Source organism: Aphelocoma coerulescens, chromosome 18 (assembly GCF_041296385.1).
Source record: "Aphelocoma coerulescens isolate FSJ_1873_10779 chromosome 18, UR_Acoe_1.0, whole genome shotgun sequence".
NCBI lineage: Eukaryota > Metazoa > Chordata > Aves > Passeriformes > Corvidae > Aphelocoma > Aphelocoma coerulescens.
The window spans coordinates 7,661,697-7,686,398 of NC_091031.1; the positions used below are offsets into that span (position 1 = coordinate 7,661,697).

Consider the following 24,702-nt stretch of genomic DNA (forward strand, 5'->3'; position numbering starts at 1 on the left):
CGGCTCATTCCATAAATGCTATGTGCACATTCCTCTCAGGCTCCCTCTGCTGTGATTCTGACCTGTCCCCTGTGCCCTTGCAGGAACCCCCTTCACCCTGAGCACCCCCTGTGCCCCTGGACCACTGGTTTTCACTGCCCTCAGCCCGGACTCTCTGCACCTCAGCTGGGAGAGACCCCGTGAGCCCAATGGGCCCATCCTGGGCTACAGGATCACCTGTGAGATGCTGCATGGAGGAGGTACAGTATCAGGCTGAGGCAGCCCAGTTCCCTTCTGTAGAGCACAAGATACCTCCAGCTAAGGCAGCAGCTTGCTGCATTTTTGCTGGGACCAATAAAAGAGTTGTTTGCTTACATCAGTGCAGACAAAGTGAGGACATGAGGCTGATTCCAGGCCTGGGAGCTGCTGGCTCCTGACACTTTGTGCCATTGCATGGTCTGGTCTAATGTGGGAAGAGGAAGGACCTGTTGAATATTGCAGCCAAAACCCTGTGGAAGTTGGTTGTTGAGGTTCCCTGCTGTAGTGAAATGGGGTTGTCTTAACCCTTAGTAAAAGTGGGTGTAATCCTACAGCCCATGGGGTGTATAAAGCTCAGGGAAAGCCAAGGCGGCAGAGGTGGGGAGAGTGTGTTTGGAGGGACCATCACTCTTGTCTGTCTTCACCACTCTGTGTGGATTAGGGGAGCCCAGGACAATCTATGTCGAAGGAGACAACCTGGAAACCACCCTGACTGTGCCCCACCTGAGTGAGAACGTCCCGTACAAGTTCAAAGTGCAAGCCAACACCACCCAAGGCTTTGGGCCAGAGAGAGAAGGCCTCATCACCATTGAATCTCAGGACAGAGGTACAGTACCATGTCTTTGTGGAGGTGCAAAGAGAAACCTCTCAGAGCAGGCAACACAACTCCCACAGTCACTCGCCAGTTCCGGTGGTGACTCCGTGCTCCATGAAAGACATGGAGACAGCGTTTTCCAGGAAGGCAGTGCTGTGCCTGGTGAGCACTGTCCCAGTCCTGGTGCACTGAATGAGGGAGCACCTGCCACTGTTTAACTTATGGTGAAACTTCTGCCTGTTTGTACAAATACCTGGAGGCAGCTTCTTACTGCCCAGGTGTGAGACCTTCCCAGTCCTCTCAGCTCCTCCTGAACCCGGCACCACTATCAGCAAGGAAAAAACTCCTGAGACTGCTGGTGCTCAATGTGCAGGGTTGAGGCCTTGGAAGCTCCATGTTATTTCTTGACTGATTTGTCCCTTTTCCTTCTCCCAGGTGTTTTCTCCCAGTTTGGAGGACAGCAGTACATGAGAGAAGAAGTTTACAAATTCCCCACTGAATACACCACCAAAACCAGCATCAGCCATTCCTCTCTGGACCCCCACTTCACAGGTAGGGGATCGTTGTTGCTTTGCAATCCTCAGAAAACAAAGGGGAATTCTGCTTGGCCAAAGGTCTGATGCTGCTTTTACCTCAAGTGCCAAAGGCAGGGAAGGAGGGTCCATCAGGTGGGATTTTCCTATACTGTGTCCCTGCTTTGCCCCAGGGACAGTTGCAGTCGTTTCCACACGTGCTGCCCAGTCCCAGAGGGAATGCTGAATTCCAGAGTCCTCCAGCACTGTCACTGGGGACCAAATCATAGCTCTTCCTGCAAGGTTTGATCTCTTCAGAGCAGTGAAAACAGAGCAATGCACCAAACTCTTTATTCACATCAATGTAGTTGTCCCATGCTGTCCCACTTCAGCTCATGGGTTCATGCTGCAACACGGAGAATTTGGGAGCTTTAGGAGATCCATCCTCTTGACTGACCCAGCAAAGCACTGGATCCCTTGGTGTGGAGAGGCCCTTAAATACCACTTTCTATGATGGAAAACAAACTGCCTGGAATCACGAGGCAGGGCAGACCCTGTTCCCTGTGACCCCAGACTTGGTGCCTTCCCCTTGCAGACGGGATGCTGGTGACCACCCAGCGCGTGGAGAACTCCAGCAGCACTCTCACCCAGGAGTTCGTGAGCCGCACCGTGATGGCCAGCGGGACCCTCACCCAGCAGGTGGAGAGGCAGTTCTACGAGGCCTGAGCCAGGGCAGGCCGAGCACCAGCGGGACTCTTGGGATCAGAGGGCAGGATTTTATGGAATGACCCAAGGGTGCTTCATCCAGGCGGTGCCTGGGCAGCTCCTCCTGCGGGCACAGACCGTCTGTGGCACTCCAACCTCTGGACTTCTTTGGAGCCCAGCACACTCAGAGCTCTGGCACAGGTGGGTGTGTAAGCTCGTCCTTCAGGGCAGGAATTGGGGTGTCTCCATGGCTCCAGCCTCCCCAGGTAAATGGAACAGAATGATTTTTTTTCTCAGCTCCTCGGTTTTGAGAGGACCTCAGAAGTCAAAATCCAGATTTATAGAGGGTCACCATTTCCATCTTTGCTCCAGGCTCTGTGGCAACTTGCCTGTCCACTGGAGATGGTTGTTTTGTTCAGTTTGGGGTTTTTTATGAGAGCTGCAAGGTAGGGTTTTGGGGTAACCTGTGCTTTCTTACTGCACCTATTTGTGTCTGTCCTTCACTGCTGGCATTTGGTACCACGATAGCAAAGAATAACCCTTTGTTTGTGTTGCGTTACTTGATGGCCTCTGATGCTTTTTTTTTTTTGGCATACAATATTGTACAGTTTTCATAGTATATATATAAATATATATAAATGTATTTTATTATTTTATAAAAAAAATTGAGGTGGATAAGATCTATCCTGAATGTGGAGGCTACATTGGGATTGTGGCTGCTGGGAAACATGAATAACGGGAAGAAATGAGTTAAGGGCTTGATCCAAAGACCACTTGGACCCTGTGATGAGCTGGTGGGCTCTGCCTTGGACCTTGTATCCTCCAGCACCAGAGACTCCAGCAGAAGGCTGCAAGGTGCCAGATCCACTCGCTGCAGAGCATCCATCAGCTGGAGCACTTGGACACAGAAGGGCTGGGAGCTGCCCAGAGGCGAGGGATGGGGATGGCTCCAGCAGCCGAGATGGGAACTGTGCTGGGATTCCTTACACAGCTGCTGTGGAGAGTGTGAGATTTCAGGGCAGAGGACGCTGGATATCTTTTAAAAAGACTTTTTGTTCGGCAGCAACATCAGCAAACACAAAGGGAAGAGCAAGCCTGGGAAGGAACAACAGGCACTCCCACCCTCCTGAGCACATCTGAGATCCTTCAGCCCCAGCTTCAGGTCTACTCACACAGGGCTGGGCTGAGCTGAGACCCTGCTGGGCTTCATTTCCCAGTACTGGGCAGGACCCCTGGATTCTCCCAGGGGGAACAAGCAGGCTGCCTGTCTTGCAGAGCAGTGCAAGGTTTCCCTGGCGCATTCCAGCCGCTTGGGAGCAGGCGAGGAGCCTGCCCAGAGCCTGCCTGGAGCAGCAGCTACCACTACTCTGGGCTAGAGCTTCCAACCAAAGCAGCAGCTGCCTGGGCCCCCTGGCAGCATCACCAGCCTGCTTTGATCTGACAAAGGACCTTAGCTTTTTTTTTCTTTCTGGTTTTCTTTTTTTATTGTGTTTTAATTTCCCTTTTTGTTTTCTTTTGGACTCTGAAGAAGAGCTCATCACAGACAGTTCCCTCTCCTCTTCAGGCTTTTTATTTCACTAGGGGGAAGGGTTGTACATCTTTCAGGCAAAGATGGATGTGGGTGAATCAAGTCCACAGGAGTCTCCACTACTGCAGATGGAGCTGGGTCAGTTTTTAACTTGGCTCAAGGGATCTTTCACCAACCTTGAGGTTTTACTGTGCCTTCAAGAAACACTTATTTCTCCTGAGCACAGGCCAGTGGCCTGAGCCTGCCTCCCTGCCTGCTCCCATCTCGCCTGGGGTTGGAGTTTTCTCTCCTCCTGCATAAGGACTCTGTGCCCCTTTCACTGAGCTCTGTGGTCCAGGGTACAACACTGAGAACTGCCTAAAAAGGGAGTTTCCCAAGCATTTAAACCAAAGATGATCCCGTTCTCCAAGCTCAGAGCATGGCCCATCAGCTGCTCTCCAGGGAACCAGACCTTCCCCATGCACATGCACTAACCCAGGCCTGTCTTTTTTAATTTCATGTGGTTGTTAGAGCTGGTGCTGCTTCAGCCTTTCCAAGCTGGATCCAGACCAGGTCTTTGATCAGATGACTTCCTCTTGCACTCAATAAATATTTTCTCTATATTCTGCCTCTTTGTTTGTTTGTTTGAAGCAAATTTTAAGTAATCCCTCCCCCCCCTCACTATCTTCCATCTGCAGCAGCTGCAGGGCACGTGCCAGAGGAAGATTCCCAAGCAGGAACTTTTGCCAAGTGTCAGTGCCTGCTGCTCCTCCACTGCCATCCCCTCCTGTGCAGCCCTGGTACCAGCTCCTTCCACCAGTGCAAACTGGATTTAAACCAGTATCCTCTGAGGAACAGGCCCCAGTGATTTTGGCTCACATGGGCACAGAACAACTGTGCAAATATTTTGCGTTTATTAGGCAAATACTGCAGATGGACGAACTGATCCCCTTGGGAAAGCCTCTGGGAGGGAGGCAATGCCAGCCCAAGGGTCCCAGGTGAGGTGGTCACTCCTCTACAGGGGCAGAGCCTTTGCCCCTCCCGAGGGCTTGGTGAGGTAGAAGGTGGCTGTGCCGCTGTATTTCTCCTGAAAAACAAGAGGAGCAGTTGAGGCTGGGAAATGCCAGAGCTGGGGAGAAAGGTCCTGCTGGTCAGTTCCACGCTCACTCTACCTCCACCCTTCACTGGACTGGAAGTCCTGGTCATGTTCCCTCTCTCCCACCTTTGGCAGAAGCCAAAGTCCTTTTGGTCTCTCCCCATTTCAGGCCTTCTTCTGCCCCTTCTTTCCCTGCCCTCAGCTATTTACAGGGTGCACCATGATCTCATAGAGCAGCAAAATGATACTCTGCCTTGTTCACAGGCCCCATGTCCTGATACCCCATTCTGCTGGCATTTCCAGCTTCCTGTGCATGCCAAGGTGCTGATTTAGGGAATGCTGGTGATGGCACTGAGATGGTTCCTGGGCTGTAACTGCCACTGTTGAGCTCAGCAGTGCCCAAGCTCAGCTCAGACCAATTTTCTGTAGATGGATTTGACCTTCCTGAAGCTCCCCCAGCACCTTTTCAACTCCCTTTCTCGATGGAGTGAGGTCCTGGGGCAGGGCCCTGTGACTGGCACAGGTGCTGAACTGACTGCAAGAGCTTAGTGGCATCAACAGATTCAGGGCTACCCCTGGATGGGCCCCCCCCAGCCCCAAATGGCTCAGGAGTGACACTTCAACAGTGTCCCTGTGCTGGGCCCCTCAGTGTTCCCTCGGGATCTTTCAGTCAATCTCCTGGTGCTTTTCTCCACATACCTGGATGTGCTGCTGGGCTCTCTCTGCAGCCCCAGCTTCCAGCAGTGTCACCGTGCAGCCTCCGAAGCCTCCCCCGGTCATCCTACTGCCATAAACCCCATCGACTTCCAGGGCTGCTGCCACCAGCTCATCCAGCTCCGGGCAGCTCACTTCATAGTCATCCCTGGAAAGGGGAGACCCGTGCTCTGCCCTGTCCTGCACCCTGGGCACAACCACTGCACCACGGACAGCTGGAACTTGTGTCCTGGTGCAGCCACTGCCGTGGCAGCGATGCCGGATCCGCAAATCCTGACCCAGCTCTGCCTGGAAGTGCAGGTACACGTGAGGAAGGCTGTGAGCATCCTTGGTCATCCTCACCTGAGGGAGTTGTGGCTCTCCACCATCAGCCTCCCGAACATGCTGTAGTCCCTGTGCTGCAGTGCCTGTGCTGCCTCTGCTGTCCGTGCTATCTCACCAATGACGTGCCTGGCCCTCCGGAACACCTCGTCCCCCAGCCGGCTCCTGGCCTCTGCAGAGACATTTGTGTCCCTGCAGCAAAGCCCCCCAGCCTGCAGGATGCTGCTGGGGTGCATCCTGCAACCATCCTGTGCCAAAGCCTCTCTGCATGCAGCAAGCTCCCATCACGGGCTGTGTGCCCACCCGCCTGCCCCAGGTCTCAGGCTACGGAGCACCAACACCTTGACGCCCCAAGGAGTGGCCAGAGATGAGGGAGGGACTGTCCCCACCTTCCAGCTCGGCCAGGGTGGCATCCCTCAGGCTGGCCTTGCCAAGAGCCGCTGCTGCCTGCTCGCACTGCCGCCGGCGCGTGGGGTACTCGCTGCCCGTCAGCGTGTGCCGCACGTTGGAGTTGGTGATGAGCACGGCCAGGCTGGCATCGGTCAGCGGGACAAGGACGGTCTCCAGGGACCTGCAGGGAGCCCTCAGCCGTGTGCCCGTCCCCCCTGCCCGCCCTGGCCCTCCCTCGGACACCTGAGTGAAGCCACGTGGCAGGCAGATCCTGAACTAAAGAGGCAAAGTCCAGGTGGTTTAGGATTTCACTCTAGCGTTTCACTCCCTCCCAATTATTAGTTCCATAATAGACCCTAACGACCGCGGGAAAGACAGCCCAGGCAAGCAGCAGAAAGGCTGCAGGAGGAGGAATCAAGACAAGGGGGAATTAAATGCAGGCTGCTCCGTCCCCATGATGAGGTTTTGGGCTGGGTTCAAGGGTTAACCCCTCCCTACCCTCAGTTCATGGGCACAGGGCCAGCTCATGCCCAGCTGCCCAAGGAGGTGAGCACAGCACAGTGAGCTCAGCGCTCGACCCTGACCTGCAGTCGATGAGCAGCGCGTGGCCTTCCCTGCCCATCACGGATATGAACTGGTCCATGATCCCGCAGGGCATCCCAGCAAACGTGTGCTCTGCTTTCTGGCACGCCAGCGCCTTGGCTACCAAATCCCCATCATCTGTGCCACAGCAGACACACAGGTTAGCAGCTCCAGGATCTTGGTCTCTTGCCTGGGAGCAGTGGGAGCAAACATGGAGGTAAAGGGTTGTTTTCCCATGGAATGAGGTTTTGCAGCTGCAGGTGCTTGTTCCTGCACCACTGCATGGCATCCATGCCAGCCTGGGCCCCCAGATCCAGCTGGATGTGATAACTGACACCAGCGTTTTGGGTCTCTTGATTTTGGGGGGCATTAGGGTAGGGAGAGAATGCTCCCAAGGGAGCTTCTTCTCATCCCCCTGGCCAGCCCCAGGAGTGGTCCATGGATTTTAGAGGTCTGGGCAGGTCAGGCTGGATGAGCTGGTAGAGCCACGCAGCCAGGGCAGTGCCAGCTGGGGAGTTGTTACCCACTCACAGCAGCATTTTCCCAAGGGCTGGTGGGATCTAAGTGCACCCCCCTCATCCCAGCTCCCACCTGGGAGTGGCTGCTGCCTTACCAGGGCAGAGCTGCTGGAGGAAAGTGTACGTAGCCACTTCCAGAGCGGCCGAGCTGGAGAGACCCCCGCCCAGGGGGATGTCACTGGCTATGACGGCGCTGAAGCCCGGCACGGGACCAGCTGCGGGAAGAGAAGGGAGGAGGGGGCCATGAGCCCCTGCAGGGCTGCGTGTGCCCCACAGCTCACGGGGAATGACACAAGGAGCCCCTGTCCAACATTTCAGAACACAGGCTGACCCACAGCAGAGCGGGACCCGGCAGCCCCCCAAGCACAGGGACCTTTGGAGCTGAGATGGACTTTGCTGGAGCCTGGTCCCGGCGGAGCTGCAGGATTGCACCGGCGCTGGGAGAGCCCCTGGAGCGCTCCCAAAGCCGGGCCTGAACACCAGTCCCGAGCAAGGGGGCTCTGACCGCCCCTCAGCCCGACCTTACCCCGGTAGTGCTGGATGATGCCCTTGACGTAGTTGGCCCAGCGAGGCAGCCCCGGGCTCAGGGAGCTGCCGGGACGGGGAGCCGGGAACTGCACCCTGAGGGGCTCGTCCGCCTCCGCCGAGGTGGTGAGGATGGAGATGGTCCCGTCCTGCGTGGGGGATCCCACCAGCACCGTCCCCAGCTGCAGGGCCTGGGGGTGGGGAAAGTGGGCTCAGACCCCGCGGCATCCCTTGGAGCATCCCCACGGGTGGCAGGGGACAGCCACGGCTGCTTCAGCCCACAGATGGAGCACTCGAGTGTTCTCTTTAACACCCCAGAGCCTCCACTGCACGCTCAGCTTGGCACAGAATTAAACTTCCTGGCTATTTATCCACACCCAGGGTCAGTCTTCCCACTGACTGTTGTGCCTGGCCCCCCCAGCTCGGTGCCAGGTGCTGCTGGTTGGGCTCCGAGGGCGTGGTAACCACGTCAAGAATGGGAGAGGCTTCAGGAAGTTTTCTTGCCTGCCAGGGAATTCAGCTGACCTGCTCCCACGCTCCTCGGCCTCACAGTAATTAGCTGTAGGTTTGATTTAGGACTGAGTGGGGACTTCCTCGCTGAGCCAAAAGAGCTCGGAAGGAGCAGGAAGCTCCTGCTGTGCTGAACCATCTCTGCCACCAAAACATCGCTCTCTGGGAACGGGAAGTTGTTTGACGGGGTTGCGGATAAAAGGCTTCAGCCTCTCGGAGAGGTGGTTGGGAAGGGAATCAATCCCCCGTGAAGCGAGTGAGGAGTTGGTATGCAGGGGGGGGGCTGCAGCAGGTCTTGCTCTGAACCCCATGGTCCTGGGCAGGGGATCCCGCGGGGAGAATGGTGAAAGCGGGATCCCGGAGGATCCCTCAAGCTCCTGGGTGGGTTATCCTGGAGGGGACATCCTGGGACGGGGGTGGGAAGGCGGTGGTGGAGGACCCCCAGCGGCTGCCAGGAGGACCCGGAAGGGTGACACGGCGAGAGCCCGGGGCTGGGGCGGCGGAGCGCGGCCCTTACCATGGGCAGCACGAAGCCGCCGTTGTAGTCGGTGTGCTCTCCGATGAGGTTGACCCGGCCAGGGGCCCACGCCGCCAGCACCGCCGCACCCCCGAAAGCCGCTTCGTGCGCCCGGCGAGCGGCCGCCAGGAGCGGGGACGAACCGGGATCCAGCGGCTCCGCCATGGCCGAGCTGCACCGCCCCGGCAGCCCCGCACCGCCCCCGAGCGCCCCGCACCGCCCCCGAGCGCCCCGCACCGCCCCCGAGCACCCCGCACCTCCCCCGATCGCTCCGCACCGCCCCCGGATCGCCCCGCACCGCCCCCGGGCACCCCGCACCGCCCCCGGGAGCCCCGCACCGCCCTGGCAGCTCCGCACCGCCCCCGATCGCCCCGCACCGCCCCCGGGCACCGCGCACCGCCCCCGAGCGCCCAGCACCGTCCCCGGGCACCCCGCACCGCCCCCGGGACCCGCACCTCCCCGGATCGCCCCGCACCGCCCCCGGGCACCCCGCACCGCCCCCGGGAGCCCCGCACCGCCCCGGCAGCTCCGCACCGCCCCCGAGCGCCCCGCACCGCCCCCGAGCGCCCCGCACCGCCCCCGAGCGCCACGCACCGCCCCCGATCGCCCCGCACCGCTCCCGAGCGCCCCGCACAGCCTCCGAGCACCCCGCACAGTGCCCGAGCTCCGCACCGCTCCCGGGAGCCCCGCACCTTCCCCGAGCCCCGCACCGCCCCTTCCCACGGTCCTCGGAACAGCCGTTCGTGTGTGGCCATTCCTACGGACAGGGCGAGCGCTCGCCCACACACCCTCCGTGTGTACCTACGGCGGGGCCGGCACCGAGGCTTTGTAACACGTATATCCATACCCCAAAGCCCGTCCTCATACACGTAGAGATAAATATGTGTCTTCTTTGCACGTGTGTCTCATATACGCGGGTTTTGCCGATACAATGCATGCAATTGATGTATCTGTACAGATCAATACGTGTGTGTTACACCTATATACCTCGGTGGCCGTGCTTTCAGTTTAAGTACACGTACACCTGTGTGTGTGTGAGGTTTCCCCCGCCCGTGGGGCCGGGCTGCTCCGCTCCTGGGGCGGGGCCCGTTCCCCATTCCCGATTCCCGGTTCCCGTCGCGGGACCGCCTGGCCCTGGGGGACAACGAGCCCATGGCCAGGAAGGAGCCGCTGCTGAGCGCCCTTAAAGGTGAGCGTGGGCCCCCGGCACCTGTGCGAGCTTCTTGCAGCAGCGCTCGGCCGCGCACCGGTACCGGTCTGACCGGACCGACGGCGGGGCCGTGCCGGGGCTCCCCGGGCCAGCCCCGCCGCCCGACCTTGGCTTCGAGGAAGTTTAGCCGAGTTCCTGCCCAGCGCAGCGGCGGCAGCCGGGGAGGGGAGGGTCGTGCCGGGGTGTCGGAGCCCCCCGCGGGGCCGTGCAGAGCTGTCCCCTGGGTGCCCCCTCCCCTTTCCCCGGCTGGGCACCCACGGGGGCCGCCGCTCTCTCTCCTCCCCGCAGGAGGGGTGCTGCGGCTGCGGGAGGGCAGCGGGCCCTGCACGGACACCTCGCCGCACCTCGTGTCCCTCTGCCAGCTGCTGGAGAGCATCCTGCGCAAGGGGCTCCGACGTGAGTGACCCTTCGTGCCCGGGCAGGGGTGGCAGCGTCCCCGGGCCCGCGGCGAGGGGTCTCGCACTCCGTTTCTCCCGCAGAACCGGCCTGGGGCTTCCGGAGACGGGATTACTGGCACTGGCTGGAGCAGCTTCCCACGGGGACCAGCGGCCGGTGAGAGTCCCCGAGCCAGACCGGGGTGAAAACCCGAGCTGTGGCGGCGTCTGTCGCGACATGCTCACCCCAAAGACCCCAGGTGCAGGGAGGACGCTCCCGTGTGCTGCCAAAGCTGCTTCCCCTCTCCCCAAACAGGCCGACCCCTCTCTCCATCAGCATCCGGAGAGCCGGGGGCTGCGAGCGGACGCGGACGGCGCAGGGCCGGGGGCGGTACTTTCTGCGCTTGGCCCTGCAAGGGAAGGTGCTGGCGGTGGCCGTGAGGCAGCTGGCACAGACCCCCCGACTCCTGGAGGTGCGGCACGCCGGGGAGCTGCTACCCACGGGCGATGGGCTGCGAAACGGCGGCTAATCTGAGCCGTTTCACTGTGTTTCAGTTTTATGATCCTGGGAGCTCCATCCTCGGCAGTGAAGATCTCCGGGGTAAGATGGTGGCTCACCCGAGCCTGTGTTATGGCACTGCACTGCTGCAGGGGAGGGGGAAGAGTCCACTGTGATTTTTCTAATCCAAACTTAGCGCTGGAAACTAAATACGTTGCTGCAGTGATGGGGGGGAAAAAAAGGTGTAAATATTTAGACAGTATTTGAATCCATCTAAGGTTGGCTTTAATGGCATGGGATAGAGAAATTCTTTCTGAAGTATCCTCCATGTTATTCCTTTGTACCAAGGATTCTGGCTTAAGCAGACCCAGACTGGCTTTGAGGGGAGGCCATGTCAGATGGGCCTGGGCTGAGGGGTGTCACAGAGGGTTTAAATGGCTGCATTGCCTTGACAGGCTGCAGCACTCCATCCATCCACAGCCGTGCTCTTTGGGGGGCCAGGCCAGGGAGGAAGCCTTTAATCTTTTGATTATGATAAATAACCCCATGTTAAACCTGTACGTCAATGGTTTATAAATCACCCGTGCTGCCAGTGCATGAGCAGATTGCAGACCCGGCAGTGTGACCACAAGGCTTGTGCAGGAGAGCTGGGCAGCTTTGCTGTGCTTCTAAGGGGAGAAACAGAGTCAGTAGCGTCTGCTGCAAGCCTTGGTCTGAATTCGGGGAAAAAAGGTACCAAGCTGCACCTGTGCCAGCAGTGGGAGCCTGGGATGAGCCTCCAGCAGCAGCCTGGATGCTGGGGTGGTCTCAAGGCCTCGCTCCCAGGACTCATTAGCTACACTGAAAATGGCTTTATTCTGTCCTCTGCCGTGTCCCTGTGAGGCGCTGGCTGCCAGGAGCCCGGTGGTGACACTGCCTCTCCATCCCCATCCCTCTGCAGAGCCCTTCCTCTCGCTGCTGCTGGTGCTGACAGAGATAGATTTCTCCCTGGACCTGCAGGTGCAGTGGTGAATCAGTGGGGTGGTGTTCAGCACAGGGCTGCCAGTGTGGGGCCCTGGCCCCTTCCTCGCCGGGACTGATGGTGCTGACACTCCTTTGTTTGCAGAACTGCAGCTTCTTGGACGACAGCTGGCTGCTGCCGGTAAGAGCCCATGGCTCCCGGGAGCCATCCTTCCGCCACCTGGCCCTCCCTGAAAAGTCAAATGAGGAAGATAAGGAATGGTTTGGTGGGGAGGGATTGCCACGCACCCCAGGGTGAATTGGCTCAGGTTCACCAGGATGAGCAGACCTGCCTCTGCTATCAAGGCTGGATACTGCTGAGTGCCTGCACCATCACCAGGAGCAGATCCCAGCATTCCTGGGAGTAAAACCAAGCGCGAGAAGTACCCAGGCCTACATTGCTGATATAAGTGAAGTTTTCCTGTGCTCCCTTCCCTGATTTCTTGCCAAAAAAATCCCCATTTCCCTGGGCTGACACAGATTACGCATCAGTTGGTTTCGTTCTTGGTTTGCTCAGTGGAACATCAGTGTGTTATTGAGAACAGCGGGGATGCCTTCATGTCTTTTAACGATGAAGAGCATCCCTCCACCGCCTTTTAAACCGAAAAGAATCCCCAAAAAGCTCCAGGCAGCTTTGGGGCTGGTCAAGGCATGCACTGAGCCGTGGTGCTGCTGCAGAACCTGGGATCCCGCTGGCTTTGGGGCATTTCTGACAGCCAGTGCCTCCAGCCGAGCTGGCCGTGTCTCGGGTCCCCGGCTAATGCGATGTGACAGTAAGTGCTGCTGCAAACAGCAGCGACTTCGGGGAGGGGCAGCTGCATCCCCCGGCTGCGTGAGGACATGTGGGGTGAGGCAGGAGGGCTCTTCAATGAGTTAAGGGTTTGCTGTTGCTTTGCCATCCCATCCATAGAGCAGCTTTGTCCCTTCAGGGTCTGGGCACAGCCAAATCCCGAGAGAGGACAGAGACAAGCAGCCACTGATGGTCCTGGTTCAGCCTGGGGCACCGGGGACTGGTCTCTCCCTGGGTTCCCAAAGCCCTGGTTTAGCATCAGTGCCAGAAATTATCCAGGGCATGGGGTCCCTTGGGTGTCCCACGGCCACTGGCAAGGCCACTGTCGCTAGCCACTCTCTTTCAGGTGTGCTGTACTTACGAGACAGTCCCGTGCCGAGCACTGGGGATGGTGCTCAGGTAGGAACCCTTGCTCCTCCTCTCCAGAGGGATCTGGTCATCACAGCACTGAAAATGCCCCAAAAAGGGAAATAAATACCCTGTTGAGAGCATTGGGGCTGTCTCGGGTGCTTTTCTCCCTATCAGCTCAGCCTTGCCAGTATCTGCTGTCCGTGAGGTGTCTTTTCCCTGCATTCCATGGATGGGTGAAATGTCATGCATGGTACAAAAGGGGAGCCAGGCAGGGTCCCTGGCACTGAGCTGAGGCTCAGCTGCACCCCCAGGTACGTGGATGGCCGAGTCTTTGTCACCAAGGTGCTCCCCGAGAGCCAGGCAGAGGTGGATGAGGTGGTGCTGGCCGGTGACATCCTCGACGAGATCAACGGCTGCTCACTGAGATACGCCTGCCCCGGGCAGGTGGGTGGGGACAGAGGGCTGGGGGGTCCCCCTGTTCTGCCCCCCTGCTCCCCTCTGCTCCCCCCTCCCTCCCTCCAGGCTGGGGCCGTGCTGCAGAGTCTGAAGGGACAGCCGCTCTCCTTCCGCCTGCTCCGGTGGCGGTGGCACAACGGGGCCGTCTTTGAGCCACTGCTGCCCTACCTGAAGGCCCTGAAGGAGAAGGAGCCCCAGTTCCAGCTCCAGCACAGCCCCCGGCACCGGGGTGAGGGGGAGCCGCGGCAGCTGCAGGGGGGCAGGTGGGTCTGTGCCATGGGGAGCCCCCAGGCTGGGCTGAGAGTCCTGGCACTGGGGTAGCCCCATGCCCGCACTATCCCTGATCTCTGCTCAAGGCTGTGGGGCCAAAGCTGCCCCCATGGCCTGGAGGGGAGGAGAGGGCTGGGAGCATCTTCCCCTGCAAAGAGCAGCAGGAGGGATGTGTGGGGTCCTTCCTCTGATGCCCCCGAGCCCTTTTCTCCCCAGGCTGCTCTACAGCCTGCGGTACCTGGGCCAGACCAGCGTTGGGACGGTGAGGCTGTGGGGCAGAGACCTGCCATGGGGTGAATCGTCTCTTCTGCAGTTCTTTTCATGTGTCCAAGGGTTATTCCCTCCTTCCCATTCCATTTCAGTTTGGTGGCAAAGAGGTGCTAGAGGGGGCCATCCCTGCCGTGCTGGAGAGGGACTTGGCAGCGCGGGTGAGCGCCGGGGCTGGGGACATCCTGGGAAGGGCTCTGTGAGAGAATGCAGGGAAACAGGGTCTCTGCCATGGATATTTTTTCCTGCCAGCTCCAGGTTCACTTGGCTTGGCTGAGTATTTGCCACCCCATCATCCCTGTGGGGTTTTTTTCAGGTCAGAGGCATCTCTGCAGCCAGGATAGGAAAGGGCATTAAGGAAAAAAAAAATGCAACCACATGCAGGAAAGCACTTGGAAAACTCTGCGAAGTCTGAGCCTGGTTCTGGGGCTGCTTTAGGGCTCAGGTCACTGTTGTTTGAGCCTTTGGGGGGTTGTTTGTGAAAAGACTAAAGTGTGGAAGCATTTTAATGGGGAAAGTGGGGAAAAAAGGGCAGCACAGAGGAAACTTGAAAAAGCTGAGGTTGACTGTGCTTCATCACCTCTGCATTTGGATAATCTCTGGCGAGCGTCTGATTAAAAACAGAGCTCAGGGCTGTGCTGACTGGGGCTTCTTCCCCCTCATCCCCCCTGCAGGAGGTTTTATTTGATGTGAAGGAGGCAGAAGTCCTTGTGCAGGAGAAGGCTTCTTCCAAGGTGAGTGACATCCAAGGTCGGGGTGACTCCCAAGGATGCTGGGAATCTGGTGGAGCCCAGCTGGAGGGGTCCTGGGGACAGTAGAAACCAGGAATGGGGCTGACAGGGACTGACCACAGCCCCAAACAGTGGCCCCTTCCTGTTCCCTGCGCAGCTGCTGTGCCGCCATCCCTACCCCTCCATCTCCTGCGTGGGACGCTGCACGTGGAGCCCCAGGATCTTCGCTTTCTGTGTGGTGTGAGCGCTGCCTGTGGGCCCTGGGATGGGGATAGAGGGATGTGGGTCTGGGAAAATAAACAAGCGAGGTCCAGAGCAGCTGCAGGGTCCCTGGTGCGGTTGAAGGCAGGGCTGGGCTCGGAGCTCTGCTGGATAATGGACGTGTTTCCATTTTTAGCTCTTCCCCCGAGAGCCCTGACGGGAGCACGTTCAACTGCCTGGTGTTTGCATCCAGTTCTGAGCAAGAATGCGAGGAAATCATCGGGAGAATCGGTAAGGGAAGGGTTTGTGGGTTCAGCTACCTTCAGTCACACCGTGGAATACCAGGAATTCTGTTCTGGTCCAGTACATGCAGGATCTGACTTAATTCCTTTTGTTGAGGTTACTAAGATGGAGAGAGACTTAGATATTTTTCTGGTGTGGGTTTTTTTTTTAAGGACCACTCGACAATGATTTTATTTTAAGAAACAGCTTCTAGGCATACCCAGATGCTTCATTGTTTCCAGTAAGGACTTGGAAGAAATACTGTTTTCAAGGGATGTTATTTTAAACATACTTTTCTTGCAGGAGCTGAGGCTGCTACTGCAGCTCAGCACCAAAGCAAGCATTCACAAATCCCAGTACTTGGGATTTTTTATTTTCTATTGGCCTAAATGCAAGCTGGACTGCTGAGGATCCTCAGATTTCCCATGGGGACATTCCTGCCAGGCAGTGTCCCTGGAAAGAACTGCCCAGATGATTGACCTGAGATCACTAAGCCTCACCTAAAGTTGGAGGCGGTGCTTAACTTTGCATCTGTGAACTTAATCACTTTGTATCAAAGAGATCTCTTTCACTACAGCTTTAGCAAGGAGAACAGGAAAACGCTTGGTTAAAACCTATCATTTCAGACCAGGATTTCCACAGGGGACTGCTGCGAGCCAAGGGCTGGGTTTGCTCTGGGTGCACTTGGAGCAGGGTAGGACAGCGAGATGAGGAGGAGGGTGTGTAAGAACGAGGGTAAGGAGTGCCTGTTCCTCCAGCTGCAGGATTTAAGCACACAGAGTGGTTTGTCTGAGGGAGAAGTGCCGGATGAGCCACCACGGCCCCAGCAGCAGCTGCGGGATGCAGGCCCTGACTCCCAGGGGATGAGGTGGGAAGGTTTCCATGTCCCTTCCCCACCATCCTGGGGGGACATCATGGACAGCCAGTCCCGACTGACCCCCGAGTCTGGTCGGAACTGCTGCTGCTCTTTCCCCAGAGCACCACGGCACTTTCACTGCAATAAATCAAGCCAGGCTGGCTCAACCACTTCCCCGTGCTGCTTTCTGTGACAACTCCAGCCTTACTCGTGCAGCCTGTTCCGGCAGGGCTGAGCAGCCGTGCCCTCCAATTTCAGCGTTAATTACCCGCGGTTCAGGTGCGGTCTGAGCACTTCCCTCCACCAGAGCCCAGCAGGCCCCGAGGAGCCCAGACCAGCCTTAGCCAAGCCCGAAGTGGAGGTTGGAGTGTAATCCCACTCCATCCAAACAAGCCAGGGTGGGAAATGAATCCCATGGAGCACCCAGGGTGTATAATTAGCTGTTGCCCTTGCACACCAGCCCACTGAGCTCATGCAGCACTGGCACAGCCCCAGCCCCTGGGAATGCTCCCCCACACCTCAGCACCGGCACTGCTTGGAACAGCCAGGTGGTTCTGCTTCAGCCAGACCCGTCCCAATTCCAAAATAAACTTTCCACTGGATGCAGGGAAAGGAAAGAACTAAGAGCTGGGTTTGTGCCCTAATTAGAGAAAAGCCCCCCCCAAAAGCTGCTGCAGCCTCAGCCAGTCCTCCTGGATCCTACAGGGCATCATCAAAATCTCCAAAATATTCCAGAAGTTCTCCAGTCTGTTGCCAGCCGAGGTTAAGTAGCCACAGCAGCAGCCCAGGATTACAGGAAGCTGTAGGAGGGGAGGCAGAAGCATCTTCAAGCCCATTCAAACCAAATGACAAAGACTCCTCACATGTGAATGTAAAACATTTAATTTAAAAATGTTGACACTACAATATATAAAATAGCTATTATAAATGCACATAGTGTATTCTATAGCTGCCAGGTTTACGTTTTTAGGAAACTGTAAGTTACACTGTGGTTAAGACTTGTAGTTTCACCCTCTGAAGGAAGTCCACATTTGATCACAGTGATGCATGGTCAGACTAACAGCCCCAATTGTTAAACACTTGGATCAAGTCATAACCAGTTTTATTGCAAAAGGACCCTGTACACATTTATATCAATTCTAGTACCTTACAAGTTTATCTACCCAACAAGTCATTAACATACAGAAACATGCATGAGAAGCAAGAAAGAACACCCATCCCTTCTGCATATTAGCAACTTGTCACTCCCGAGCCCGAGGCTCAACATCACTGAGGTTTATGTGAACAGTCACTTTTAGCATTCATCCTGAGTGAAAGATGGAATGACTTAAGTACAAATGCAACATATTATAAACAATTTCTTACAAAAAAAGTCACAAATTAAAACCAAAGTATTTTACAGAATTAACTACAAAACACCATAAAAACAGCCTTCACTTAAGCCCTCTCTCCCCGTATCCTGCGAGCCAACTGGATATCTTTGGGCATGATGGTGACTCTCTTGGCATGGATGGCACACAGGTTTGTGTCTTCAAACAGACCCACCAGATATGCCTCGCTGGCCTCCTGTTTCAAGAGCACAAGAAGAAACGTTGTTAGAAACCCTCAGCGCAGCTCCCCCAGCGCCGCGGCCCAGCCGGCCCTCAGCAGTACCTGCAGCGCACCGATGGCTGCACTCTGGAACCTCAAATCTGTTTTGAAATCCTGGGCGATTTCCCTGACCAGCCGCTGGAAGGGCAGCTTGCGGATCAGCAGCTCCGTGGATTTCTGATAACGACGGATCTCACGGAGCGCGACGGTTCCCGGCCTGGATGGAAGAGGGAGGAGGGGGCGGTGAGGCGGGGCAGGGGCTGCGGCAGCCGGGGCCGAGCCGCGGGCCTTACCTGTAGCGGTGAGGCTTCTTGACGCCGCCGGTAGAGGGGGCGCTTTTCCGGGCCGCCTTCGTGGCCAGCTGCTTGCGCGGCGCCTTCCCCCCAGTGGACTTGCGGGCGGTCTGCTTTGTACGGGCCATTTTTCCTCACTTACCTACAGAGACACGCACGCGTGACACGGGGCCCAGCTCTCCCGGTCACCCCCAAGCTCGACGAAACACCAGCCAATCCCCTCAAGCTCCAAATGCCCCCCTCCCCCACCGCGGGCAGGCGGCCAGCGGCCTCCCCCGGGACGGGAAGGAGGAGTCACGGTTAGCCCACCGCCCCCGCCTCGCGGCCCAGCCGCTCCCTTCCCCGGGGGAAGCGGACTGAGTCACGCCGCCTCCTCCTTCCTCCTGGGCCGCCCCGGGGTGGGGGGGGGGAGGCGCAATGGAGGGGGATGGGAACCGGCCGTGACTCAGGGCACGTAGGCAAGGCCCGGCCTGTCCGCCGCGCTCCAGGAGGACGCAAGGCCGCGAACGGCCACACAGCACCGCCGCCCGCTTCGGGACGCACCCGCTGTCCGGTACTTACCGGTAAGAAGAGAAGGAAGCGCCGGTGCCGGTAGCGCTGCGCGCCGAAGCCTCTGCGCTGTGGTGCTACCTCGAGCCACTCCTCAGCCGCCGCGCCGCTCACTGCGCCCTCCCCGCCGCGGGGACACGCATTTTATAGTGGGGGCGCGCGCGCGGCGCGGTGACGTCACAATGCCTGCAAGCAACGCGCCGCGCTATTGGCCGGGACCTCCGCCGGCGCCGTCGCGTCACCACACACAAAGGCCGTGCTCCGGTTCCCCGGCGCTGATTGGGCGCGCGGCCGAGCGCTGATTGGTTGTTAAAGTAGGCGTCCGATTGGGTGTTGAGAGGAGAGAAGGGGCCAATCGGTGGCGGGTGGGCGCTCTGCGCGCTGATTGGCCGAAACGGGGCAGGGTTTGGATCCTACCCTTTGTTGCGAAGCTCCACAATGGGAAGTCAATAGGAGCGGGGCGAGCGGCGCCGGCGCCGCGGGATTCCCCGGGCACCCCCGGCCGGCCCCGGCCGCCCCCGCCGCGGAGCGCCGGCCCCGGCCCCGGCCTGCCGAGCGGAGGCGGCCGGCGGGGGCTGCGAGAGGCGAGGGCCGGGCCGCGGGGTCCCCCCCGCCTCCGCCCCCTCTCCCCCGGGAGCCGCCGGTGTGCGGCCGCTCGCCACCCGCGCTCGGGGGTGTCCGTGGGGGCGAGGGGAGGCCCTCGCAAGGGAAGCGGGGGGGGGAAGGGGTCTGGCGGCGCCTCCGGCATTTCTTGCCTGGATTTATCATTCCAGATGGCAAGGAAGGGTTGTGACGGGACTTGGATTCGCAGTGGGCAGCGGGGCTGGGATGTGAGTGCCCCGAGTCAGAGCCTGACCTTTGGCCCTGGGAAGGGAGCATTCAGGAGTTGGGGCTCAGCCCCGCTGCGCTGCCATTCCCCAAATTACTCTGACTCTGTGGGTCACCTTCATCCTCAAAGCGAATCACAAAGTTTCATTGCGAGTAGAAATCCAGAATCCATGCTCCCTGTTGGTACCATCTTAGCTTTTCGCTCCCTAAGATAAATAACAATTCAGTAAAAAAAACTTGTCTTTTGGGGAAAACTGCTGCCTTAAGTTATACCTTGATTTATATCACTATTTTACTGTATTTGCGCTGCCTGTGGAGGCAGGTCGCTGCCCCCAAGGGGAGGCTCCCAGGATCAAGAAGAACAGGTCCCAAATGCCCTGCAGCTGTAGCACGTAGGATATGCAGGGAACACAAACAGACGCTCCCAAAGGCGTCCGTGAGCTTCCCAAAGCGAAGCGCAGCTGGAATCGCTCTCTGCGTGAGGCTCTGCATCCTCCGCTCTGGATCAGTGCTGGCCTGGTGGGAAGAGCCAGGATGGAGCTTGGCATGTCAGGAACATGTTGGGAGGTGTTCTGCTCCTCTGTCCGCTCGGCCACTCCAGCAAACGTGGCACCGTGGTGTGACAGGGCCATCACGTGTGCCCAGGCCATGGCTGCCCAAGGGACGTCGTCTCCCCTGCATCTCCCCTGCCTCTGATCCTCATTTTCAGGTTAATTTTCTCTCTTCTAAAGGAATATGTTAATTATTTATCAGAGGCAAAAAGCTGTGCATCCACGGAGGGGCTTGGGAGGTGTAAGTAAACATTCACTGCGTTGGTTTGGAAGATGGAAAGGGAAGAATTCCCTTTGCGTCTGAGTTGTTCATGCTTTGGGAAAATAAAACTAGGAACCGGTTCTGGTGGTAACAGCGTTTAATACATTTAATTTGTTACTTTAGAGAGCTCGCTGCGCTGCCACTAATGCCGGGAGACCAGGTGAAACTTTGTTACCAGGAGCTCAGAGGCTCCTCAATTATTTCCCTCTCCATGTTTCCCCAGCAATGGCTACTTGCACTTCTCGTTTTAGAGATACTTTAGATTTTTTTGGTCTCTGAAACCCTGGAGAAAAGCCAGGTGTCCTCTGGGGTGGAGCAGGGTGAGGGGCAGGTGTATACACACAGAAAGCGAGGAGAGCAAACCAGCACATGTTAGCAAAGGTGGGAGTAAATTCACCCTGGGCACATCACCTGGAGAGTCCTCAGTGTTCCCCCCATCGCTTGGCAGGGCAGGTGTCGAGGTGTGAAACAAAAGACAACAGGAAGAGGAAACGGTGTCAGCACCAGGTTGTAGAGTAAACATCAGCCACGAGGGATTGGAGCCTGTGGCATCCAAATCCCTTTGGGCAGAGGGCAGGTCGGTGGTGTGTTCGGTGTGATTCCTCAATAATTGAGTGGGTTTTCCAGCAGGTTCATGGCTGACCGTGGCTCTGGGCTGGGTGTACAGGTGTGTGTGGAGATATTCCCTGAAACACCTGCACACGCATCGACTAAGGAAAAGCCCTGCTTGACCAGGAGCTGCATAATTACAGTGCTCCAGACTCCCAGGGAGGGTGGTTAGATGAATAAGGAGGTATTGATATGCTGTGACTTATTCCTGCGTATGCCTAGAAATAAGCTACTAAATCACCTCAGGACAAGCCTGCCTGCAGTAGATACTAAATCAATGTAAATAGGAATCCTAAAAGTGATTTCCCTCCCCAAACCAGCTGCAGAGACCAGGCCTAAAGTTTATCATTAACGTTGCTCACCCTGCGTGCGCTGGCAGAGGTAAGAAAGGTGTTTGCCTGATAAATCCCGTGTACCCTTTCCCACACCGCTGGAGATCCCAGCGCCAGGAGCGGTTCTGTGCGGAGCCCCAGAGATCAAAGTCCTATTAAAAGAAACTCGTATCATTTCCTCCCTTGGGAGAGAAGTTAATTGGCAGAGGAAGCGCTCCACATGGGAATTCGGCCGATTCCTTGGACACGGCTCCTTCGGGGGGGGGTTTCTCCTAGGGCAGGACGGGGAGCCCGTGCTCCGATGTCCCAGCAGCCAGGTGCCATTGGTGTCACCTGCTCCGAGGTAGGTTTTCCACGCGCTCGCTGGGCCTTCCTCCTCCTCCTCATCCTCCTCCTCCTCGGGCCGCAGTGCTGCTATTCCCGGGCACTTCCTGCACGGCGTTGTCCCGTGGGTGGGGAGGGCCGTGGAGCGATGAGCGATGCCAGCACTAAAATAACCCACTGGCCGCGCTCCCGCGTCCACGCTCAGCCCCTGAGGCAGAGGAAGAGGGGGGGAGGAAGGAAGTGAGGCCGCCTGACACAAATAACTCCCGGCCCCTCACCGGCCCGGCCTCCCCCGCTCCCGTCCCAGGCTGCCTGGAAGGGCTGGGCCGAGCGGGCTGTGCCGCCCCCGGGGTGGGGTCCCCCCGGGGTGGGGGTCCCCTCAGGGCTCCGTTGACCCCCAGGGGCTCAGTGCAACCCTGCGGCTCGCTCCTCACCCCCAGGGTCTCGGTGGCCCTCAGGGGCTCGCTTCCCCCCGGGGGTCGGCGCGGTCGCTGGGCTCGGGGCTTCCCGGGCCCCACTCCCGCCCCACCACCGGGGGGCGCCGCGGCGCACCGCCCCCGCCCCGCGCACTACACCTCCCGTCGCGCCCCGCGCGACAGGAAGCGCGGAGGCCGCGCCGCCGCGGGGCGCCTCTGGGAGTTGTAGTCCCGCCGGCCGGAAGCCGCCGCCCGCCGCGTCCCGGGCTGGCGGGCGGCGCGCGCGCGGCGGGACTACAAGTCCCACCCCGCCCCGCGCGCCACCGGGGCGGCAATGGCGGTGGCGGCGCCTGCGCGCGGCGCCCTCCGTGCGGACCGCGCAGAGTGAATAATAAAGGTCTCCTCGGCGGCGGCGGCGGCGGAAGGCGGGAGGCATGTCCAAGGGCCCGGTGGCGGGTGGCCCCGCCGCGGCCGGGCCGGCGAGCGCCGCCAGCGCGCTGCAAGCGCAGCCCGAGAAGCCGCAGCACTACACGTACGTAGAGCCGGGAGCTTCCCCGCCGCCGCCCGCCCGCCCGCGCGCCAACACGCGCCTGACGTCAGCGTGCGGCGCGCGCGGGGGCGCGCGGGGGGACGCGCGGGCACCGGCTGGAACCGGCCTCGGCCGGCGCGGGCCGGGGGGGGCGGGGGGAAAGGGAGGGGCGGGGGATGAGCGACCCCCCCCCCCCCGCAGCCCCCGTGATGCACCGGGGCCGCCGCGCCTCCCCCCGAGGGTGAGGGGACCCCCGGACTCGCGGGTGACACCCCCGGCCCCTCACTCCCCGGTCCCTCCCCCTCGGGTGACACCCCCGCCTGGGGTGGGGGGGGTCCATCCCCCGGGATGTGAGGGCACCCCCGGGCGACACCCCCGATCCGTTCCCCGGGGGGGTGAGGGGACTCGCGAGTGACACCCCTGGCCCCTCCCCCGTGGTGTCGGTGGACCGCGGGGCCCTCTGGTGACATCCCCGCCTGGGGTGGGGGTCCCTCCCCCGGGATGTGACGGGACTGGACCCTCGAGTGACAGCCCGCCCGAGGCTGGGGTCTGTCCCACGGGATGTGAGAGCACTCCTGGATCCCCAGCTCTGACCCCTGCCCAGGCTGGGGGTCTGCTCCCCCGGGTGTCACCTGTGTGGTGGTGGTGCTTTGGAGGGTTGAGGTTTTGGTGAGCTGCCCCCCAGGGCTGTCACCCCTGTGCTCCATCCCCTGAAGGGTCCTGGGGGTTCCTCGGCACCCGTAGAGGGAAGGGTGAGGTGACAGGAGGTCCCCAGGGTCGCAGCCTCAGTGGTTGGTGGTGGAGGGTTCAAGCAGGTCCCTTTCAGGGCAGGTGTCTTTGGGAATGACACACGTGTGTGGAATATCCCCCTTGGAAGCGTTACACCGAAATCCCGATGAGCGTTTGCCCCATTCCTTCTTTCCCTTACACGCTGTGGGTGCTGTGGGGCTGTGTGGGGCACACCGTTGGTGTGTGTCACCTCCATTACTGGAGACACTCCCTCAGGGAACACTTGTTGCTGGAATGTGTCTTTCCTAACCAAAGTAGACCACTTCACTGCCTTGTCCCAAGGCAACACAACCTGTCGGAGCTGTGTGAAGTTGGCCTGTGATGAGCTGTTGGAGTTGGAGGTTGTGGTGGTGATATTCCCATTGCCTTGTGCAATAGGGATAATGGATTGGGAGCGAGCAGTATCTTTGTGAGGTGGGCTGGCAATGGATGGGTACGGCTGGAAATAGGTCATGTGTTCCCTGTCCTTAAAAGAGAAAAGTTTGGGACTGTTCCTCGTGAACAAAATATGTGTGCTGAACCGTTTGCCCTTATCATTTTAGGGTGTTGTCCTACAAATACCCTAGAAATACCCGTATCTCTGGCTTGTGTCGATGCCCCCACCCAAAGTGAGACGTGTGCTCTGTGTGCTTTTAATTTCCATTTTCATAAAGTTGGTGGTAGACTTCCCTGCGTCCACACTGTGATACCTGGAATAAGAAGAGCTTTGAGGAATTCACAGGCATGGATCTATACAACCTGTGTGCCTGCTGCTGGGATCACAGGCTGCCTGCCACCCCTTTCCTTCAGGTTGTTTGGAATACTGTGGCAGAGTGAGGGCTTCCAGGTTTTACTGTCATCGTGAAGATCCTGTCGTGATCTTTAGGGAACTGTCAAGCCACAGTCTTGTAGGTTGCATAGTTTCTGCTGCACTCTACAAGTTTTGACAGTTTTATGGGGGAAGTGGGCATGGAAGAGTCTACTGGGAATGTTGCTGTAGGGAAAAAGAGGGAAGAGGAGCTGCCCATAGAGGTGGAGTTCACTTTCTCCAGTGATGGAGAAAGAATCAGTCAAAAGCGAGAAGGAGAAAAAGGAGATGAGGTTGAGAAAGTGTGAGGACACTGGATGAAGGAAGATGAAGGTGATAACTTGGCTAAGGATGACCATGGAAACAAGGATGTCAAGTATTAAGAAAAATAGAGGAGGAAAGACTTCAAGAAGCAAGAGGATATTGGGATAAAGGAGGGAAATGGGACAGCATGGAACAAACCTGGTGGTGCAGTTAGCTTCTTTACAGAGGGCAAAACTTGTGTTTTGAAGATGGATGCTAAAAATACTTCAGTGAAAACAGTTGCAGAGGAGCTGAATAACCATAAGTGAAAGATGGGTTTGGGGGCTGGTGAGTGCTGACAGCGGGATGCGAGCCATCCTTCGGAAGTCTAGGATGTGTACATTGGGTCACATCAGACTGTAAACCTCCTCCTGATAACATATGGGAGATTATTTGGTGGTCGCTCATGTGAACAAGTTGTATGTTGTCAAAATGTAAATATTTTCTTCCTTTTTTTTCCCCCTTAAATACAGTTTGTTTCCATAAAATGACACAAAGGTTACAAGTTGTAAACTCAAGTAAGCT

The 24,702-nt window shown here is 58.3% G+C and overlaps 5 protein-coding genes across 15 annotated transcripts in view; 3 read left to right on the forward strand and 2 right to left on the reverse strand.

Annotated features, from left to right (window-relative positions):
- ITGB4 (integrin subunit beta 4) overlaps nt 1–4,179 on the forward strand; it is a 29,170-nt gene extending 24,991 nt beyond the window's left edge. For all 4 annotated transcript variants that reach the window (XM_069033003.1, XM_069033005.1, XM_069033002.1 and 1 more), the window contains 4 exons: nt 84–239; nt 680–844; nt 1,268–1,384; nt 1,940–4,179. In XM_069033003.1, coding sequence (XP_068889104.1) covers nt 84–239; nt 680–844; nt 1,268–1,384; nt 1,940–2,070 — 569 coding nt within the window. In that variant the 3' untranslated portion in view covers nt 2,071–4,179. The remainder of the gene's footprint in view (nt 1–83; nt 240–679; nt 845–1,267; nt 1,385–1,939) is intronic.
- Nucleotides 4,180–4,448: 269 nt separating this feature from the next.
- Nucleotides 4,449–8,924, reverse strand: GALK1 (galactokinase 1). Its single transcript, XM_069033010.1, has 8 exons — nt 8,730–8,924; nt 7,704–7,893; nt 7,273–7,392; nt 6,662–6,797; nt 6,077–6,258; nt 5,709–5,859; nt 5,352–5,514; nt 4,449–4,643 (listed from the first exon to the last, which is right to left on the reverse strand). The coding sequence occupies exons 1-8, from the start codon at nt 8,892–8,894 to the stop codon at nt 4,572–4,574; spliced, it is 1,179 nt and encodes a 392-aa protein (XP_068889111.1). The 5' UTR covers nt 8,895–8,924; the 3' UTR covers nt 4,449–4,571.
- Nucleotides 8,925–9,515: 591 nt separating this feature from the next.
- Nucleotides 9,516–16,185, forward strand: LOC138120379 (uncharacterized). Of its 4 annotated transcripts, none has more exons than XM_069033006.1 (16): nt 9,516–9,918; nt 10,228–10,335; nt 10,419–10,491; nt 10,630–10,786; nt 10,869–10,914; nt 11,753–11,811; nt 11,918–11,953; nt 12,948–13,000; nt 13,264–13,396; nt 13,475–13,671; nt 13,895–13,940; nt 14,041–14,106; nt 14,620–14,679; nt 14,834–14,916; nt 15,074–15,168; nt 15,802–15,908. In XM_069033006.1, the coding sequence occupies exons 1-16, from the start codon at nt 9,882–9,884 to the stop codon at nt 15,855–15,857; spliced, it is 1,305 nt and encodes a 434-aa protein (XP_068889107.1). In that variant the 5' UTR covers nt 9,516–9,881; the 3' UTR covers nt 15,858–15,908. The 4 variants fall into 4 exon arrangements, with proteins under 4 accessions (XP_068889107.1, XP_068889109.1, XP_068889110.1 ...); XM_069033008.1 differs by having other exon boundaries at nt 13,583–13,671; XM_069033007.1 differs by lacking the exon at nt 15,802–15,908 and adding an exon at nt 15,918–16,185 and having other exon boundaries at nt 9,520–9,918.
- Nucleotides 16,186–16,879: 694 nt separating this feature from the next.
- On the reverse strand, nt 16,880–18,579 carry H3-3B (H3.3 histone B). The gene is made up of 4 exons (XM_069032670.1): nt 18,460–18,579; nt 17,899–18,040; nt 17,669–17,822; nt 16,880–17,581 (listed from the first exon to the last, which is right to left on the reverse strand). Exons 2-4 carry the CDS (start codon nt 18,024–18,026, stop codon nt 17,453–17,455), a joined length of 411 nt encoding a protein of 136 aa, XP_068888771.1. The 5' UTR covers nt 18,027–18,040; nt 18,460–18,579; the 3' UTR covers nt 16,880–17,452.
- A 3,541-nt stretch (nt 18,580–22,120) lies between these two features.
- UNK (unk zinc finger) overlaps nt 22,121–24,702 on the forward strand; it is a 42,816-nt gene continuing 40,234 nt past the window's right edge. For 3 of the 5 annotated variants that reach the window (XM_069032878.1, XM_069032881.1, XM_069032882.1), the window contains exon 1: nt 22,122–22,301. In XM_069032878.1, coding sequence (XP_068888979.1) covers nt 22,204–22,301 — 98 coding nt within the window. In that variant the 5' untranslated portion in view covers nt 22,122–22,203. Of the gene's footprint in view, nt 22,302–24,702 lie in introns of all 5 variants that reach the window. The other 2 variants (XM_069032879.1, XM_069032880.1) reach the window with 2 other exon arrangements.

What these genes read in the sequence shown, in the direction of transcription:
- GALK1 (XM_069033010.1), bottom strand. Translation starts at nt 8,894, where the DNA reads ATGGCGGAGCCGCTGGATCCCGGTTCGTCCCCGCTCCTGGCGGCCGCT. An exon ending in CATCATCCAGCACTACCGGG is followed by an intron (nt 7,393 to 7,703) that starts GTAAGGTCGGGC and finishes CTCTTCCCGCAG; the next exon opens with CTGGTCCCGTGCCGGGCTTC. An exon ending in CACCCTGGCCGAGCTGGAAG is followed by an intron (nt 5,860 to 6,076) that starts GTGGGGACAGTC and finishes ATGTCTCTGCAG; the next exon opens with AGGCCAGGAGCCGGCTGGGG.
- LOC138120379 (XM_069033006.1), top strand. Translation starts at nt 9,882, where the DNA reads ATGGCCAGGAAGGAGCCGCTGCTGAGCGCCCTTAAAG. An exon ending in CGGCAGTGAAGATCTCCGGG is followed by an intron (nt 10,915 to 11,752) that starts GTAAGATGGTGG and finishes ATCCCTCTGCAG; the next exon opens with AGCCCTTCCTCTCGCTGCTG. An exon ending in GCCAGACCAGCGTTGGGACG is followed by an intron (nt 13,941 to 14,040) that starts GTGAGGCTGTGG and finishes ATTCCATTTCAG; the next exon opens with TTTGGTGGCAAAGAGGTGCT.
- H3-3B (XM_069032670.1), bottom strand. Translation starts at nt 18,026, where the DNA reads ATGGCCCGTACAAAGCAGACCGCCCGCAAGTCCACTGGGGGGAAGGCG. An exon ending in AAGAAGCCTCACCGCTACAG is followed by an intron (nt 17,823 to 17,898) that starts GTAAGGCCCGCG and finishes TCTTCCATCCAG; the next exon opens with GCCGGGAACCGTCGCGCTCC. An exon ending in CAGCCATCGGTGCGCTGCAG is followed by an intron (nt 17,582 to 17,668) that starts GTACTGCTGAGG and finishes CTCTTGAAACAG; the next exon opens with GAGGCCAGCGAGGCATATCT.